General features: G+C 38.3%; 1 protein-coding gene across 2 annotated transcripts in view; it reads left to right on the plus strand.

Moving 5' to 3' along the window:
- Positions 1 to 16,192, plus strand: part of PREX2 (phosphatidylinositol-3,4,5-trisphosphate dependent Rac exchange factor 2) — a 285,395-nt gene that overhangs the window by 54,923 nt on the left and 214,280 nt on the right. For both annotated transcript variants that reach the window (XM_061123437.1, XM_061123438.1), the window contains exon 2: positions 14,900 to 14,971. In XM_061123437.1, the coding sequence (XP_060979420.1) occupies positions 14,900 to 14,971 (72 nt within the window). The remainder of the gene's footprint in view (positions 1 to 14,899; positions 14,972 to 16,192) is intronic.

Raw genomic sequence — 16,192 nt, forward strand, 5'->3', positions numbered from 1 at the left:
TGAAATATAAACATAATATATGTGTATGTATAACTGAATCACTTTGCTATATACCTGAATAATTGTAAATCAATTATGCATGCACACTCAGTCGCTTGAGTCCTGTCTGACTCTTTGTGACCCCATAGACAATACCCTGCCAGGCTACTCTGTCCATGGGATTCTCTAGGCAAGGATACTGGAGTGGGTTGCCATGCCCTCCTCTAGGGGATCTTCCCGACCCAGGGATCGAACCCACGTGTCTTATGTCTCCTGCGTTGGCAGGTGGGTTCTTTACCACTGGCGCCATCAGGGAAGCCCAAATCAATTATACTTCAATTATACTTCAACTGAAAGCAAAAACATGGTAAAAGTAAGAGAACTGCGGCTTGTTGTAGCGTTCATAGCAGAAATGCTGGCTAATGATTATTTGGTCCTAATTATGCACTAGCAGTGTCAAGTGCCTGCAAAAATGATGTGTGAATTCTCATCTCCCTGGAAGTTAGATATTATTATTATTAACCTGATTTATTGAGTGAGACTTAGAAACTGAGGCTGAGAGTCTTTGGCTTCATAAATGCCAACCTTAGGGCTGAATTCTCCCCCTGGGAGACATCTGTATAGGTGTATGGGTAGCTGTTTGTAGGCATGTGGGAGTGGGATATGAGGGTAAATTTTGCAGGGTTTCAAAGCAGCTGGCTATAAATGTTTTTACTGTTGTTTAGTTGCTAAGTCATGTCCCCCCCTCTTTTGTAACCCTGTGTACTAGAGCCTACCAGCCTCCTTTGTCCATGGATTTCCCAGGTAAGAATACTGGAGTGGGTTGCCATTTCCTTCTCCTGGGGATCTTCCCCACCCAGGGATCTCACTGAACCACCTAGAAAGCATTGAGTGTTTCTTAATCTTATTTACTTTACTTAGCTGATTTCTCCTTAAAATGTGGTATATCCCTGACTATTCCGGAGAGATCAATCACCTCAAACAATACAAGGAACACAAGATCATGATGAATAAGTGGTACTGAGAATGTCTAAGCCAAGAAGCGTTTATTGCCAAAAAAGGTCATAGTATTAAAAAAAAAATGTAATAGTTTAAAATAAAGGAATTAGAGTTTTTTTAGTCTTTGAGAAAACCAGCTATAGACATGGTTTGCAGAATCGTAGAAAATATCACTTCAGAGAATCAGCATCTAACTTGATCGTGAATTGTTTGGAAAACTAGGTGTTAAGTAAATAGGCATCAGTTTTCTCAGTTTTTTTATTTAAGGCTTTTAGAGCTCTCTTATCTTGGGAGTTCATTTGCAGTCAAATACTTTAAGATCAAATGCTATTTTAAAACTTATAACTCTGAAATGATGAGTATTAAAAAATTTATCAGCGGGAGAAGGTGAGGGTGGGATGGTTTGAGAGAATAGCATTGAAACATGTATATTACCGTATGTAAAATAGATGACCATTGCAAGTTCCATGCATGAGGCAGGGCACCAAAGCCAATGCTCTGTGACAATGCAGAGGAATGGGGTGGGGAGGGAGGAGGGAAGGGGGTTCAGGATGGGGGAGGAACACAGGTATACCTGAGTCAGATTCATGATGGTGTATGGCAAAAATCACCACAATATTTTAAAGTAATTATTCTCCAATTAAAATAAATAAATTAATTTAAAAAATAAAATTTAAAAAAGAAGTTAAATGTAACCAATCAAAAATATTTATTGAATTTCCTTAATTTAAAAATTAAAAATTCAAGTGCATGAGTAAGCATATTATGAATGTCTAATTATAGATTTTCTGGAAACATACAACAACAACAAACTTTAATACGAGCTACTAAAAAGTCATGTATTATTTATGTGGATCTTATGGCAAAGATACTAATATTGTGTGATATTTTCTGAAGTAAATGTGCAGACATTTATTATGCTAAAAAACAAAAAAATATATCAGATCCAAAAGGACTGTGGCAAAGCCTCAGGATCATGGACTGGAAACTGAAATGGCTATGGAGATTTTTAAGTCACAAACGTGAGTGAAATGGATTTTTGTGTAAAAATGGTAACAACATTGGGCTTCCCAGGGGCACTAATGGTAAAGAACCCGCCTGCCAATGCAGGAGATGGAGGAGACATGGGTTCAATCCCTGGGTCAGGAAGATCCCCTGGAGGAGGGCATGGTGACTCACTACGGTATCTCATTTTCAGAGGGACCTGGTGGACTACAGTCCATGGGGTCACAAAGAGTCGGACAGGACTAAAGGGACTTAGCACACACAGCAGGGATAGAAAGAGTAGTGGTGACTGAAGCAAATGAAAACTTGTGGCTGCCTTTGTTCCAGCCCGTTGTAACCATTCAGGAATGTGAACCCTCTGTTGATTTTTCCTTTGTGTTTGAAGAGAGACTGTAGTTACTTTTATGTGAATGCTCATTTTTTTAAAAAAATGTTTTATTATCAGTTGAATCAATGTTTTAATCACTCTGCGCTGTGAAACAGATCACCAGCCCAGGTTGGATGCGTGAGACAAGTGCTCAGGGCTGGTGCACTGGGATGACCCAGAGGGATGGGATGGGGAGGGAGGTGGGAGGGGGTTCGGGATGGGGAACACATGTAAATCCATGGCTGATTCATGTCAATGTATGGCAAAAACCACTGCAATATTGTTAAGTAATTAGCCTCCAACTAATAATAATAAAGGGAAAAAATAAAATAAAATACTTCTGTTGCTCTCAGCCTTTGTTGTAGACCAACTCCTTGTCTTAGGTCAGCGGAAGTTAAATATTCAAGAAAGATACCTTCAGTATACCTACTTTTACAGGCTGAGCTGTGACATGAGATGGTTGGAATCAAAATCCAGAAAAAAAAAGATAAGAAAAAGTTAAACAGTAACTTAAAAGACACTTGAGAAAAGATTGCATTTATTTTAGTTTTTACTATAACTACCTCAACACATTTCCAAAATTTTCACTTTTAAATAAATTTATATATGACTGTAGTTGTGTTGAGAATAGTTCTCATTTCTTTTTCATCTGCTGTCCATTTTGACTTTCCAGCCACTTAGCTATTAAGCATCTTTAAAAATCATGTGTCGTGTGTAGTTAGTGCACTGATCACCTGCTGACAAAGATAAATTCTTCCTCTGAAAACTCCCGAGGGTCACAGTTCATCATGCTGCCTTTTGGGGTGCTGAAGGCAAATAGAAGACACCAAATAATGTTTTCATTATACTTAAATCCTGGGAAAGTTTCAGCCAAAGCAGTTTAAAAGATCTAGATAGTATGATGAAAAATTGTCTTTCCTTCGGCTCTCAGATAATGATGATGTTCACTTTGAATTCATAATTGTTCTGAAAGAGAGTAAAACATTGCTTGATTGGGAAATTGAGCAGGTTTTAAAAGGTCCTCAATATCTATGACACAACAAATCCTCTTGTGTCTGAATCATAAGAAAATAACATTCAAAAGGCTTTCACTAGGAATCATGATACGCTCTTTAGGTACCACTGTGATTTCTTTAGGCACTTGAGTAATCCAGGTGTGACATATAAAACATATATATATTTGATGGTTTGTAGAGTGCTAGGTGGGCTTCCCAGGTGGCGCTAGTGGTAAAGAGTCTGCCTGCCAGTGCAGGAGACTCAAGAGATGCTGGTTCGATCCTTGGGTCAGGAAGATTCCCTGGAGGAGGGCAAGGCAACCCACTCCAGTATTCTTGCCTGGAGAATGCCATGGACAGGGAAGTCTGCTGGGCTACAGTCCATGAGATTGCAAAGAGTAGGACATGATTGAGCGACTTACCATACACAGTGGCTATACCATTTTGTATTCCCACCAGTACTGAATGAGAATTCCTGATTGCTCCACATTCTCACCAGCCTTTGGTATTGTCAATATTTTGGATTTTGCCCTTCCTAGTAAGTCTGTGGCGGTATCTCGTTGTTTTGATTTTCAGTTGCCAAATAACATAAGATTTGATAAATTCATATCCTTATTTGTCACCTACATATATGCTTCAGTGAGGTGTCTGTTCAGTACTTTTGCCCATTTTAAATATCAGGCTATTTCATTTTTTGTCGCGTTTTAGGAGTTCTTTGTATATGTTGAGTAACAGTCTTTTATCATAAAATGGTAAGAGAAGACATCCTTTGTTGTTTCTGATCTCAGTGGGAATGCTTCTTGTTCCTTCTTTTAAAAACTTAATCTTCTCTATCTATTTTAGCACCTGCCTGCCCAGTCGTGTCTAACTCTTTGAGACCCCATGGACTGTAGCCCACCTGGTGGCTCTGTCCGTGGAGTTTTCCAGGCAAGAATACTGAATTTCCTTCTCCAGGAGATCTTCCCAACCCAGGAACTAAACCCGTGTCTCTTTTGTCTCCTGAATTGGTAGGAGGATTCTTTACCACTGAGCCACCTGGGAAGCCCCTTTATTGTGGTATAGTTGACTTAAAATATTGTATTAGTTTCAGGTGTACAACATAATGATTCAGAATTTTTATATATTACACACCATCCAAAGTTACCATAAATTGACTATCCCCATGCTGTACATTACGTCCCTGTGACTTATTTATTATTTAGTTCCTTTTATTTATTTATTTATTTTTATTAGTTGGAGGCTAATTACTTCACAACATTTCAGTGGGTTTTGTCATACATTGACATGAATCAGCCATAGAGTTACATGTATTCCCCATCCCGATCCCCCCTCCCACCTCCCTCTCCACCCGATTCCTCTGGGTCTTCCCAGTGCACCAGGCCTGAGCACTTGTCTCATGCATCCCACCTGGGGTGGTGATCTGTTTCACCGTAGACAATATACATGCTGTTCTTTCGAAACATCCCACCCTCACCTTCTCCCACAGAGTTCAAAAGTCTGTTCTTTACTTCTGTGTCTCTTTTTCTGTTTTGCATATAGGGTTATCGTTACCATCTTTCTAAATTCCATATATATGTGTTAGTATGCTGTAATGTTCTTTATCTTTCTGGCTCACTTCACTCTGTATAATGAGCTCCAGTTTCATCCATCTCATTAGGACTGATTCAAATGAATTCTTTTTAACGGCTGAGTAATATACCATGGTGTATATGTACCACAGCTTCCTTATCCATTCGTCTGCTGATGGGCATCTAGGTTGCTTCCATGTCCTGGCTATTATAAACAGTGCTGCGATGAACATTGGGGTGCACATGTCTCTTTCAGATCTGGTTTCCTCAGTGTGTATGCCCAGAAGTGGGATTGCTGGGTCATATGGCAGTTCTATTTCCAGTTTTTTAAGAAATCTCCACACTGTTTTCCATAGTGGCTGTACTAGTTTGCATTCCCACCAACAGTGTAAGAGGGTTCCCTTTTCTCCACACCCTCTCCAGCATTTATTGCTTGTAGACTTTTGGATAGCAGCCATCCTGACTGGCGTGTAATGGTACCTCATTGTGGTTTTGATTTGCATTTCTCTAATAATGAGTGATGTGGAGCATCTTTTCATGTGTTTGTTAGCCATCTGTATGTCTTCTCTGGAGAAATGTCTGTTTAGTTCTTTGGCCCATTTTTTGATTGGGTCATTTATTTTTCTGGAATTGAGCTTCAGGAGTTGCTTGTATATTAATCTCAAAAATATTTAGTTCCTTTTAATCCTCTTCACCTGTCTTGCCTCTTCCCCACTCCACTCCCCTCTGTATCTGTCAGTCCTTTTGTTTTATTTGCTTGCTTTTAGAGAAAGCTTCTAGTTTCTCACCATTATGTATAATACTGGCTGTCAGGTTTTAGATACAAACTGTGGAAAATACTTCAAGAGGTGGGAATACCAGACCACCTTACCTGCCTCCTGAGAAATCTTTATGCAGGTCAGGAAGCAACAGTTAGAACTGGACATGGAACAGCTGACTGGTTCCAAATTTGTAAAGGAGTACATCAAGGCTGTATATTGTCACCCTGCTTATTTAACTTATATGCAGAGTACATCATGAGAAACGCTGGGCTAGAAGAAGCACAAACTGGAATCAAGATTGCCGGGAGAAATATCAATAACCTCAGATATGCAGATAACACCACCCTTATGGCAGAAAATGAAGAATAACTAAAGAGCCTCTTGATGAAAGGGAAAGAAGAGAGTGAAAAAGTTGGCTTAAAATTCAACATTCAGAAAACTAAGATCATGGCATCCAATCCTGTCACTTCATGGCAAATAGATGGGGAAACAATGGAAACAGTGAGACTTTATTTTTCTGGGCTCCCAAATCACTGCAGATGGTGATTGCAGCCATGAAATTAAAAGACACGTACTCCTTGGAAGAAAAGCTATGACCAACCTAGACAGCATATTAAAAAGCAGAGACATTACTTTGTCAACAAAGGTCCATCTAGTCAAAGCTATAGTTTTTCCATTAGTCATGTGTGGATGTGAGAGTTGGACTATAAGGAAAGCTGAGCACCAAAGAATTGATGCTTTTGAACTTTGGTGTTGGAGAAGACTCTTGAGAGCCCCTTGGACTGCAAGGAGATCCAACCAGTCCATCCTAAAGGAGATCAGTCCTGAATATTCATTGGAAGGACTGATGCTGAAGCTGAAACTCCAATTCTTTGGCCACCTGATGCAAAGAGCTGATTCATTGGAAAAGACCCTGATGCTAGGAGAGATTGAAGGTGGGAGGAGAAGGGGATGACAGAGGATGAGATGGTTGGATGGCATCTTCAACTCGATGGACATGAGTTTGAGTAAGCTCTGGGAGTTGGTGATGGATGGGGAGGCCTGGCATGCTGCAATCCATGGGGTTGCAGAAAGTTGAACATGACTGAGTGACTGAACTGAACTGAACGTTTTACAAGACTTTTTATAATGTTGAGGACACTCTCCTTTATTCTTAGTTTGCGGAGAGCATTTTTTGTGAATGGCTGTTAGGTTTTGTCAGCTGCATCTTATGCATCCATTGATAGGACCATGTAGTTTTTCTTCTTGTACTATTGATGTGATGGCTTCCATGAATTCATTTTCAAATGTTGAACCAACTTTGCATACCTGGGATACTCCCATTTTACAGTGGTTTATAGTTTTTTCTCATACACTTAGGATTTTTTTGTTAAAATTTTGTTTAGGATTGTTGCATCTAGTTTATGAGTGATATTGGCCTGTTGTTTTCCTGTGAGATCTTTGTGTTATCTTGATATTAGGAATGCTGACCTCACAGACAAGTTAGGAGGTATTTCCTCTACTTCCGTCTTCTGGGAGAGACTCTGGAGAATTGATGTAATTCCTCCTTTAACTGTTTGATAGAATTCACCAGTGAACTTATTTTGTCTGGTGCTTTGTATTTTAGAAGGTTTATAAATATTGATGCAGTTCCGTTTATAGATAAAGTCCTATTCAAATTGTATTTCTTTTTGTGTGAATTTTGGCAGGCCATGTCTGTCAAGGAATTGATCCATTTCATTTAAGTTATCATTTGCAGTCATAACATTTTTCATAGTATTCCTTTATTATCATTTTAATGTCCATGTAATCTCTGATGATGTCCTGTTTTTGTTTGTAATTAGTTTTATTTATTTTTGCAAAGAACCAGCTTTTAGTTTTGTTGAGTTTTGTTGTTGATTTTGTGTTTTAAATTTTACTGATTTCTTCTGTAATTTTTACTATGTTTTTTCCCCCTTTTGCTGACTTTGGATTGTTTGCTCTTCTTTCCTAAGTGAAAGCTTAGATTATTGATTTAACTCTTTTCTAATGTATGCTTTCAATGCTATAAACTTATCTCTAAGTTCTTTTGCTGTCTCTTAGAAATTTTGGTGAGTTGTATTTTCATTTTCTTCAAAGTATTTTATATCTCTTGAGATTTCTTAATTGACCCATGTGTTATCTAGAAGTGCATTGTTTAATATCCATGCATTTTGGAGTTTTCTAACTATCTATTATTGATTTTTAGTTTAATTAGTTCCATTGTGGTCAGATATTGTATGATATCTATGTTTTTTAGATGTGTTATGATGTGTTTTATTGCCCAGAATATGATCTATTTTGGCTAGTTTTCCATGTGAGCTTGAGAAGAATGTACTTTCTGCCATTGTTCAATTCAGTTCAGTCACTCAGTCATGTCCAACTCTTTGCAACTCCATAGACTGCAGCACGCCAGGCTTCCCTGTTCATCACCAACTCCCAGAGCTCGCTCAAACTCATATCCATCGAATCGGTGATGCCATCCAACCATCTTCTCCTCTCTTGTCCCCTTCTCCTCCTGCCTTCAATCTTTCCCAGCATCAGGGTCTTTTCCAGTGGGTCCGCTCTTCGCATCAGGTGGCCAAAGTATTAGAGTTTCAGCTACAGCATCAGTCCTTCCAATGAACATTCAGGACTGATTTCCTTTAGAATTGAATGGTTGGATCTTCTTGCAGTCAAAGGGACTCTCAAGAGTCTTCTCCAGCACCGCAGTTTGAAAGCATCAGGTCTTTGGTGCTCAGCTTTCTTTATCGCCCAACTCTCACATCCGTACATCACTACTGGAAAAAACCACAGCTTTGACTAGATGGACCTTTGTTGGCAAAGTAATGTCTCTGCTTTTTAATATGCTGTCTAGGTTGGTCATAGCTGTTGTTGGATATAGTTATTTTATATCCAGCCAATTGATAATGTTGTTGAGTTCAGTTATATACTTACTGATTTTCTGCCTACTAGATATTTCCACTTCTGATTAAAAGTTAAGTCTCCAACAATGACTGTGGACTCATTTATTTCTCATGGCAGTTCTGTCAGGTTTTGTCTCATGTATTTAGATGCTCTTGTTAGATACATACAGGTTAAGCATTGTTATGTCTTCTTGGAAAATTGACATCTTTATAATTATCTTGGAGAACTCTTGCTTTTGAGGTCTGCTCTGTCAGAAAATAATATAGCTTCTCCCACTTTATTTTGATTAATGTTAGCATGGTATATCTTTTACCATCCCTTGACTCTCAATCTATGTGTGTTTTTATATTTATCATGGACTTCTTTTAGATAACATATAGTTGGATCTTGTTTTTTGATCCACACAATAAAATGTGTTAATTGGAAGATATACATAACTCTCAGTGAATCGCTATTAAAAAATCTACAACATCAAGCATGGATAAGAGGTCCCTTCATATTTCACGATAGATCAATGGGTTTTAACATAGCAGAGTACAAGAAGTACACTGATGTGATGTCATATTCCACATCATGACTACATTTAAGAAACTATCACTTACTGAATTTTGATGTTGTTTTAAAGAAGAATATTCACAATGCACTGAAAATGTTATAGAAATGAACATATTTTTTTCCTTTTCCAACTCTCATTGAAAATGTTTCCAGGGATTCCCTGGTAGAGAATCCACCTACCAAGGAGACACGGGTTCCTTCCCTGGTCTGGGAGGATCCCACATGTTGTGGCACTCCCAAGCCCATGTGCCACAAGTATTGAGCCTGCTTCCTAGAGCCTAGGGATTGAAACTTCTAAGCCCACATGCCGCAACTACTGGAGCCTGAGTTCCCTAGAGCCTGCGTTGTGCAACAAGAGAAAGTGAAGTCGCTCAGCCGTGTCCAACTCTTCGTGACCCCATGGACTGTAGCCTACAAGGCTCCTCCATCCATGGGGTTTTCCAGGCAAGCCTACTGGAGTGGGTTGCCTACACTGCAACTAGAGAGTAGCCCCTGCTCGTGGAAACTAGAGAAAAACCTGCACAGCAGCAAAGACGCAGCCTAGCCAAAAATAAAAATAAATAAATAAATTTAAAAAGTAAAATGTTTCCAAACAATGTATCACAACACATTGAAGCATATGAGAATCCAGCTGCTTCTATTAAGCCAGACATGAAAGAAATTTGCATTCCTATGAAACAGTACCATACTTCTCATTGAAATTTTTTGGGAAAAGATAGCTGTTTTTCTTAAAAGTATGTTAGATATGTTAACATATAATTGATTTATAATTGTTAATTTAAAATAAATTTATAAATGATTTTCCAGATAACAAATATTAAAATTTTTATTAGTTTTAGTTTCTAATATATTAAATATTGACAGGTATGTTATACAAATAAAAGTTCTTCGCAGTTCTCCATTATTTTTAAGAATGTATAGGAGTCCAGAGGCTAAACCGTTTAAGAATCACTGCCGAGAACAATGCCTGGCATGCAAATTAAATATTATATTGTAGCATTTTGTCTAGTAGTTAATAGTTATAATGCATGCATAAAATGTATTTAAATTTACAGATATTAACACCACAATATGCGTGTCTGTTACTTTTTTCCATGGTAAAGGAAGGAGTCCTACTTCAAAATTGGAATCAGTGGGTCTTCAGGCAAAAATGAGATCCAGTGGAGTGGAAAATTTATGAAGGGTTCACCAAAGTATATTAAGGGAACATAAAAATGTAACTTGGATGAATTGAGCTAGTATTTTCTAGCTTAAAAAAAATTATACCCTTCTTTGGTTCAAATCCACCTCCTTTTCTCAGCAAAACTTTAAAAACTTTTAAACTTCTGTGGCTGCCAACTCCATTTTCTTATTCTCCATTTCTCCTGTACCCATTCCTTTGGTTGTGTCATGGTCAAGATCACCAGTGACCCACCTTGTGTTGTCAAGTCACATATCTGTTTGTATTTACCAGAATTCTCTGCACTGTTAAAGCAATTGATCACTCCTTCTTTCCTGAAACCCTCTCTCTGTTGGCTTTTGTGACACCACACTCTTCTGATTTTGCTCTTGCTTTCCTGGCTTCTTTGGTTTCTTTTCTTTTTCTTGACTTCTAAATGTTAGAATGCTCTCAAGGTTCTGTCCTGGGGCCTTTTTCCTTCCCTGCCTACATATTTTCTCCAATGAACAGGAGCCAGCTGCCTCTTCTGTCTTCCTTGAGTGATGAAGACTGTCCTTGAGTTACATCTTTCTGCCAGTAGCACTCAACTCTTTAACTTCAGCTTCAATCTCCCTTTAGAAAAAAAGACCAGTACAGCTGACTTCCTACTTGAGATCTCTACATCTGTGTCCAGTAGGCATCTCAAACTCAACATGGCTAGAACAAACTGATTCTCCCACTCCAGCAACTACTCCTCTTTCTGACTTCTCTGTTCCAATTAAATGGTGCCACGGTCAACCAGGAGTTCAAAGCAAATTCCAATGGCAAGCCTTTTTCTTTTCTTTAAAAAGAACAAGTTTACTTGACTGTGTCGGATGCAGAACGTGGAATCTAGTTTCCTGACCAGTGATCGAACCTGGGCCCCTGCATTGGGAGTGTGGAGTCTTAGTCACTGGACCACCAGGGAAGTCCCAAGCCCTTTTCATTTATTTAGAACTTTGTCTTTCTCTCAGGAAGACAAAACAAAACACTATCTTCCAAAGACTTTTGATGTTGTAATCTTAAGTTAAAGAGGTAAAAGAACAATATTTGGTCTTATTTTCTCCACCTATTTTCATGAAATGAGAATATGTTTTCCCTGCAGTAGCACAGCTGCTCTGAAAATTTTCCCTTTTTGCCTGCATATGTAAAATTTATACATCTCTATTCATATTGAATAGCCACATTTTCAAGGTGACAGGTTAATGCTAAGATCATTCTGAATGCAGAATATTTATAGGAGTAATAAGGTTTAATGCTTATATGATATGAAACTCAAATTGGCATCAGGTATCTGGAATTAAAAGTGTGAACTGTTAAAAATATGTGTGACTTGGGAGGGTGATTTGTGTCTGCCTTACTGATGAAAAGAGGGAGAAAGACAAAAAAGAGAAAGATTATAATTTAGTACACTGAAATGATAAGATAAGCAAATACATTCTGAGATAAAACTTATCGTGGACTTTACTTTTGAGCTGGTAGTGGCCCAGATGGACAGACAGGGATGAGGCTGGCATCTCCTTATTATATCTGAATGAGTTTTCTTCCTTCTTTTGATGATGGGGTAGCAAATTTGTGACATCTTTAGCTTTCTTTAACTAATGTATGGCATTTAATATATTTTACCAAACTCTTGTTGAGGGGAAAACAATGTGAAGCAAACTGAAGAGAAGATGAGGCATTCTGAGACTCTTCAAGTCTTATACACAATGAAAGGTTTGAGGACCACTGGCGTTAAAGCCATTTTCTGGTCCTTATTTTCCTTATATTTTTATCAGATTGAAGATGATCTAATTCCAATGAAATTCTGAATTGCTGAGAATGAATGAATACAGAGGTAAAATGACATACTAAATCTCATGTATTTTTTGACTAGAATATTAATGCTGCCTTGATTGACAGGAGAATGCTGAAATACCCCAATTACCAAAGTTTGAAAGGACTCTGTAGATTCTGGTTATTAAAGTTCGATTCTGAAAACACATCATTTATCTTTGGAAAGGAAGACTTACACATTTTGTAGAAAATGTCAGTTTTCATGATTTTGCCCTCTCAAGTAAACATCTAAATTCTGCCTTCACTGCTGTATAAGATGAGGCTCTTGGGAAACATAAATGCTTGGTTAGAAATGCTAAGAAGTTCCAGGTTTTCTTTCACGTGCAGTTAAACAAAAAGTTCCGTATTGTCACGGAGGATAAGAAGATAAAAAGTCAGATAAAGATAGAGTTTACTTTATTAGGTTGTATGTTTCCTTTTGCCTCATAGTTTGATTCATTTTCACTACCTCCTTTCTTTAGTTTGGTTTCAGAATGTGACCGGGTTTAGTTTATGACGATGAGGTTTATAAATGTAGAGGTGCAGTTTAAGTTTTGCTTGCACGAGAGGTTCTGTTTCTTATGTGGTCAATATGAAATGTAAACTCGGCGGTCAGAGCATCATGCTGTTTTCAGACTAAATGGGAAGAGCTAAGGAGCATTTTTGGTAAAGATATTGTTCAAAAAAACAAAACTAAAATTGAAAATTAGATTAAAACTAATTAAAATGGGTATTAAAGCCAGAAAATCTGAAAGTCTCTCTCCATTGCCAATTATACCTAACTTTAGATAGTATTTCAAAAGGTTGTATTACATATTTCTAATAAGAAAGTTAAGGTGACATCCAATACTTTCTTATTCATTTTATTTAATTCAGCTGAATTCTTACATTCAGATGAGGCTGTTAGTACTGATATGGCTTTGAAGTTATGGAACCTGAAACGTGAACTCACTGAATCAGGAATCAATATGGTGCTGAAGCTAAAGCTAGGAGTGAGATCCTGGAGTTCAATTGTTTTGTTTCTTTTAGATAGTTTTGTTTTTCTCTTTACAAAAGTTCTACAAAAGTTCTAACATGCACACAGCCAGATATTCTGAAAATAGGAAAGTGTACAAAGGTTACTTTCTTACCACCTGGAAGTAATCACTGTTTGCATTTTAGTGTGTGCTACATATTTTTCTTAGTATGAATGCACACTGACATTATACATGTGTACATATATACATGTATATATATACTCACATACATATATATGTGAAAGTGTGTATGTATATGTACATCCAGTATGCTTAGTCATATTTTCACCAAACAATATTTTACAGACATCTGTTGTAGATAGACATATGTATATATACTTTTTGTCTCATTCCATTTATGATTATACTTTTCCCCAGTATTCTGTAGTTTGCATGTACCATAATATATTAAATGATCCCCTTAATGGTGAGCTTTTAAGTTGTTTCCCCTGTTTTTGCTTCTGTAATCAATACATTGAAACCCCTTGTCTGAAAATTTTCTTAGGATAAATTCCAAGAAATAGAATTGCTGGGTTAAAGGAAATGCCCACTTAAAAATCTGAGATTTATACTAAGTTGTCCTCAGAAGTGTTGTGTCATTTTGTATTGTTATTAGCAATGTCTTGAAGGTGATGATTTTGGAATATTATGAACAATCCTGTGTTTTGTTAATCTTTTAAATCTTTGTAAATTTGGGCTTCCCTGGTGGCTCAGATAGTAAAGAGTCTGCCTTTACTACAGACTAAACAATGCGGGAGACTTGGGGTTGATTCCTGGGTAGGAAAGATCCCCTGGAGAAGGGAATGGTAACCCACTCCGGTATTCTTGCCTGGAAAATTCCATAGACAGAGGAGCCTTGCAAGCTACAGACATTCTTACATTAATTTTCATTTGTGTGATGGAGTATCTTCAGATTCCTCCCAGCTTCTGTGTGCCCTGACTTGGCAGGTAGTGGCTGGAGCTCTTAGAACAGATAAAGGAAGAAATGATCTCGCCTGGTCTCTAGGTAGTTAGTGGACCTTGTTTTGAGGACCCAGACCAGACTTGCTGGATGGGAAGTCATTTTTTTCCTTCTAAACTTTTTTAAGGCCCAGTATAAATAACTCTTTTTTTTTCCTTTGTAAGAATAATAGCTTATTTCATCACGGGTTTAATGACCACCAGGAAGAGTCTAGATCTTTGAAATACTAATGAACTTAGTTGCCTACCATAGAGCTTTAGAGAGCTCTGAACCTGATCCCAGAAATACAAAAACTTGAGGCAGGCAGGAAAGGATGGGAAATTCTTCCATTCCTTCTTGAAAGTCAGTTTTTCTTTCTCCCTTCCTTCCTCACTCCCTCAATCTCTCTCACTTCTAAAGGGATCCCTTTAGAATTTCTGGCCCTTTTGTTCTTATTAGAAGTCCCCTTTTGGCTAAATTTTGGTCCTTTCTGCTTCATAAGACTTAGATGTTTAGTTTAGGCAGCATTTGACTCTTAAGTATTTTACTGTAGAACTTTGAGATCTTGGTAAATACGTTTAATTCATATCCACATGATCACTTTTGGCCCTGTCCCAAACTGTAAAGGAAATCTAATCCCCAGGTAGGAGAAACAATGCAGAAACAATGCAAAGGTTTCTGTCTTTTATTGATACAACAAAACTATTACACTTGATAGGTACTGGATTCTTATAAAAAAAATAATTGATTCGGATTAGCACTCAGTTACTTGATTAACCCCATGTTGTCTTCATAATATCTTTTCTTGTTTCCTGCAGGCGTTCTTGCACCGGATGAACCAGTGCGCAGCATCGAAACTTGACAAAAATGTAACAGAAGAAACCGTGAAGGTGAGGAGGTGCAGCTGGCCCTTGACCCCAGCACATGGTCGCCTCAGATAAAATGTCATCCGTGGGATGTTACCCAGGGCTTGTCCACTTCTCTCCAGTTCCAGTATAAGTTGTTTTTTTAAGTCTTTATTGAATTTGTTACAATATCGCTTCTGGTTTATGTTTTGTTTCTCTGGCCACTGAATATGTGAGATCTTAGCTCCCTGACCAGGAATCGAACCCTCACCCCCTACATTGAAAGGCAAAGAGTTAACCAGTGGATTGCCAGGGAGTTCAGTTCAGTCACTCAGTCGTGTCTGACTCTTTGCGACCCCATGGACTGCAGCACGCCGGGCTTCCCTGTCCATCACCAACTCCCGGAGCTTACTCAAACTCATGTCCGTTGAGTTGGTGTTGCCATCCAACCATCTCATCCTCTGACGTCCCCTTCTCCTCCTGCCTTCAATCTTTCCCAGCATCAGGGTCTTTTCTAATGAGTCAGTTCTTCGCATGAGGTGGCCAGTATTGGAGTTTCAGCTTCAGCATCAGTCCTTCCAATGAACACCCAGGACTGATCTCCTTTAGGATGGACTGGTTGGATCTCCTTGCAGTCCAAGGGACTCTCAAGAGTCTTTTCCAACACCACAGTTCAAAAGCATCAATTCTTCAGTACTCAACTTTCTTTATGGTCCAGCTGTCACATCCATACATGACTACTGGAAAAACCATAGCTTTGACTAGATGGACTTTGCTGGCAAAGTAATGTCTCAGTGAAACTATGAGCCATGCTGTGTAGGGCCACCCAAGACAGACAGGTCATGGTAGAGAGTTCTGACAAAACGTGGTCCACTGAAGAAGGGAATGGCAAACCACTTCAGTATTCTTGCCTTGAGAACCCCATGAACAGTATGAAAAGGCAAAAAATAGGAAAATGAAAGATGAACTCCCCAGGTTGTTAGGTGCCCAATATGCTACATATAGGGAACAGTGGAGAAATAACTCCAGAAAGAATGAAGAGATGGAGCCAAAGCAAAAACACACTCAGTTGTGTAAGTGACTGGTGATGGAAATAAAATCTGATGCTGTAAAGAACAATATTGCTTAGGAACCTGGAATGTTAGGTCCATGAATCAAGGTAAATTAGAAGTGGTCAAACAGGAGACGGCAAGAGTGAACATCAACATTTTAGGAATAAGCGAACTAAAATGGACAGGAATAGGTGAATTTAACTCATATGACCGT

The sequence above is a fragment of the Dama dama genome, chromosome 21, assembly GCF_033118175.1.
Source record: "Dama dama isolate Ldn47 chromosome 21, ASM3311817v1, whole genome shotgun sequence".
Lineage (NCBI taxonomy): Eukaryota > Metazoa > Chordata > Mammalia > Artiodactyla > Cervidae > Dama > Dama dama.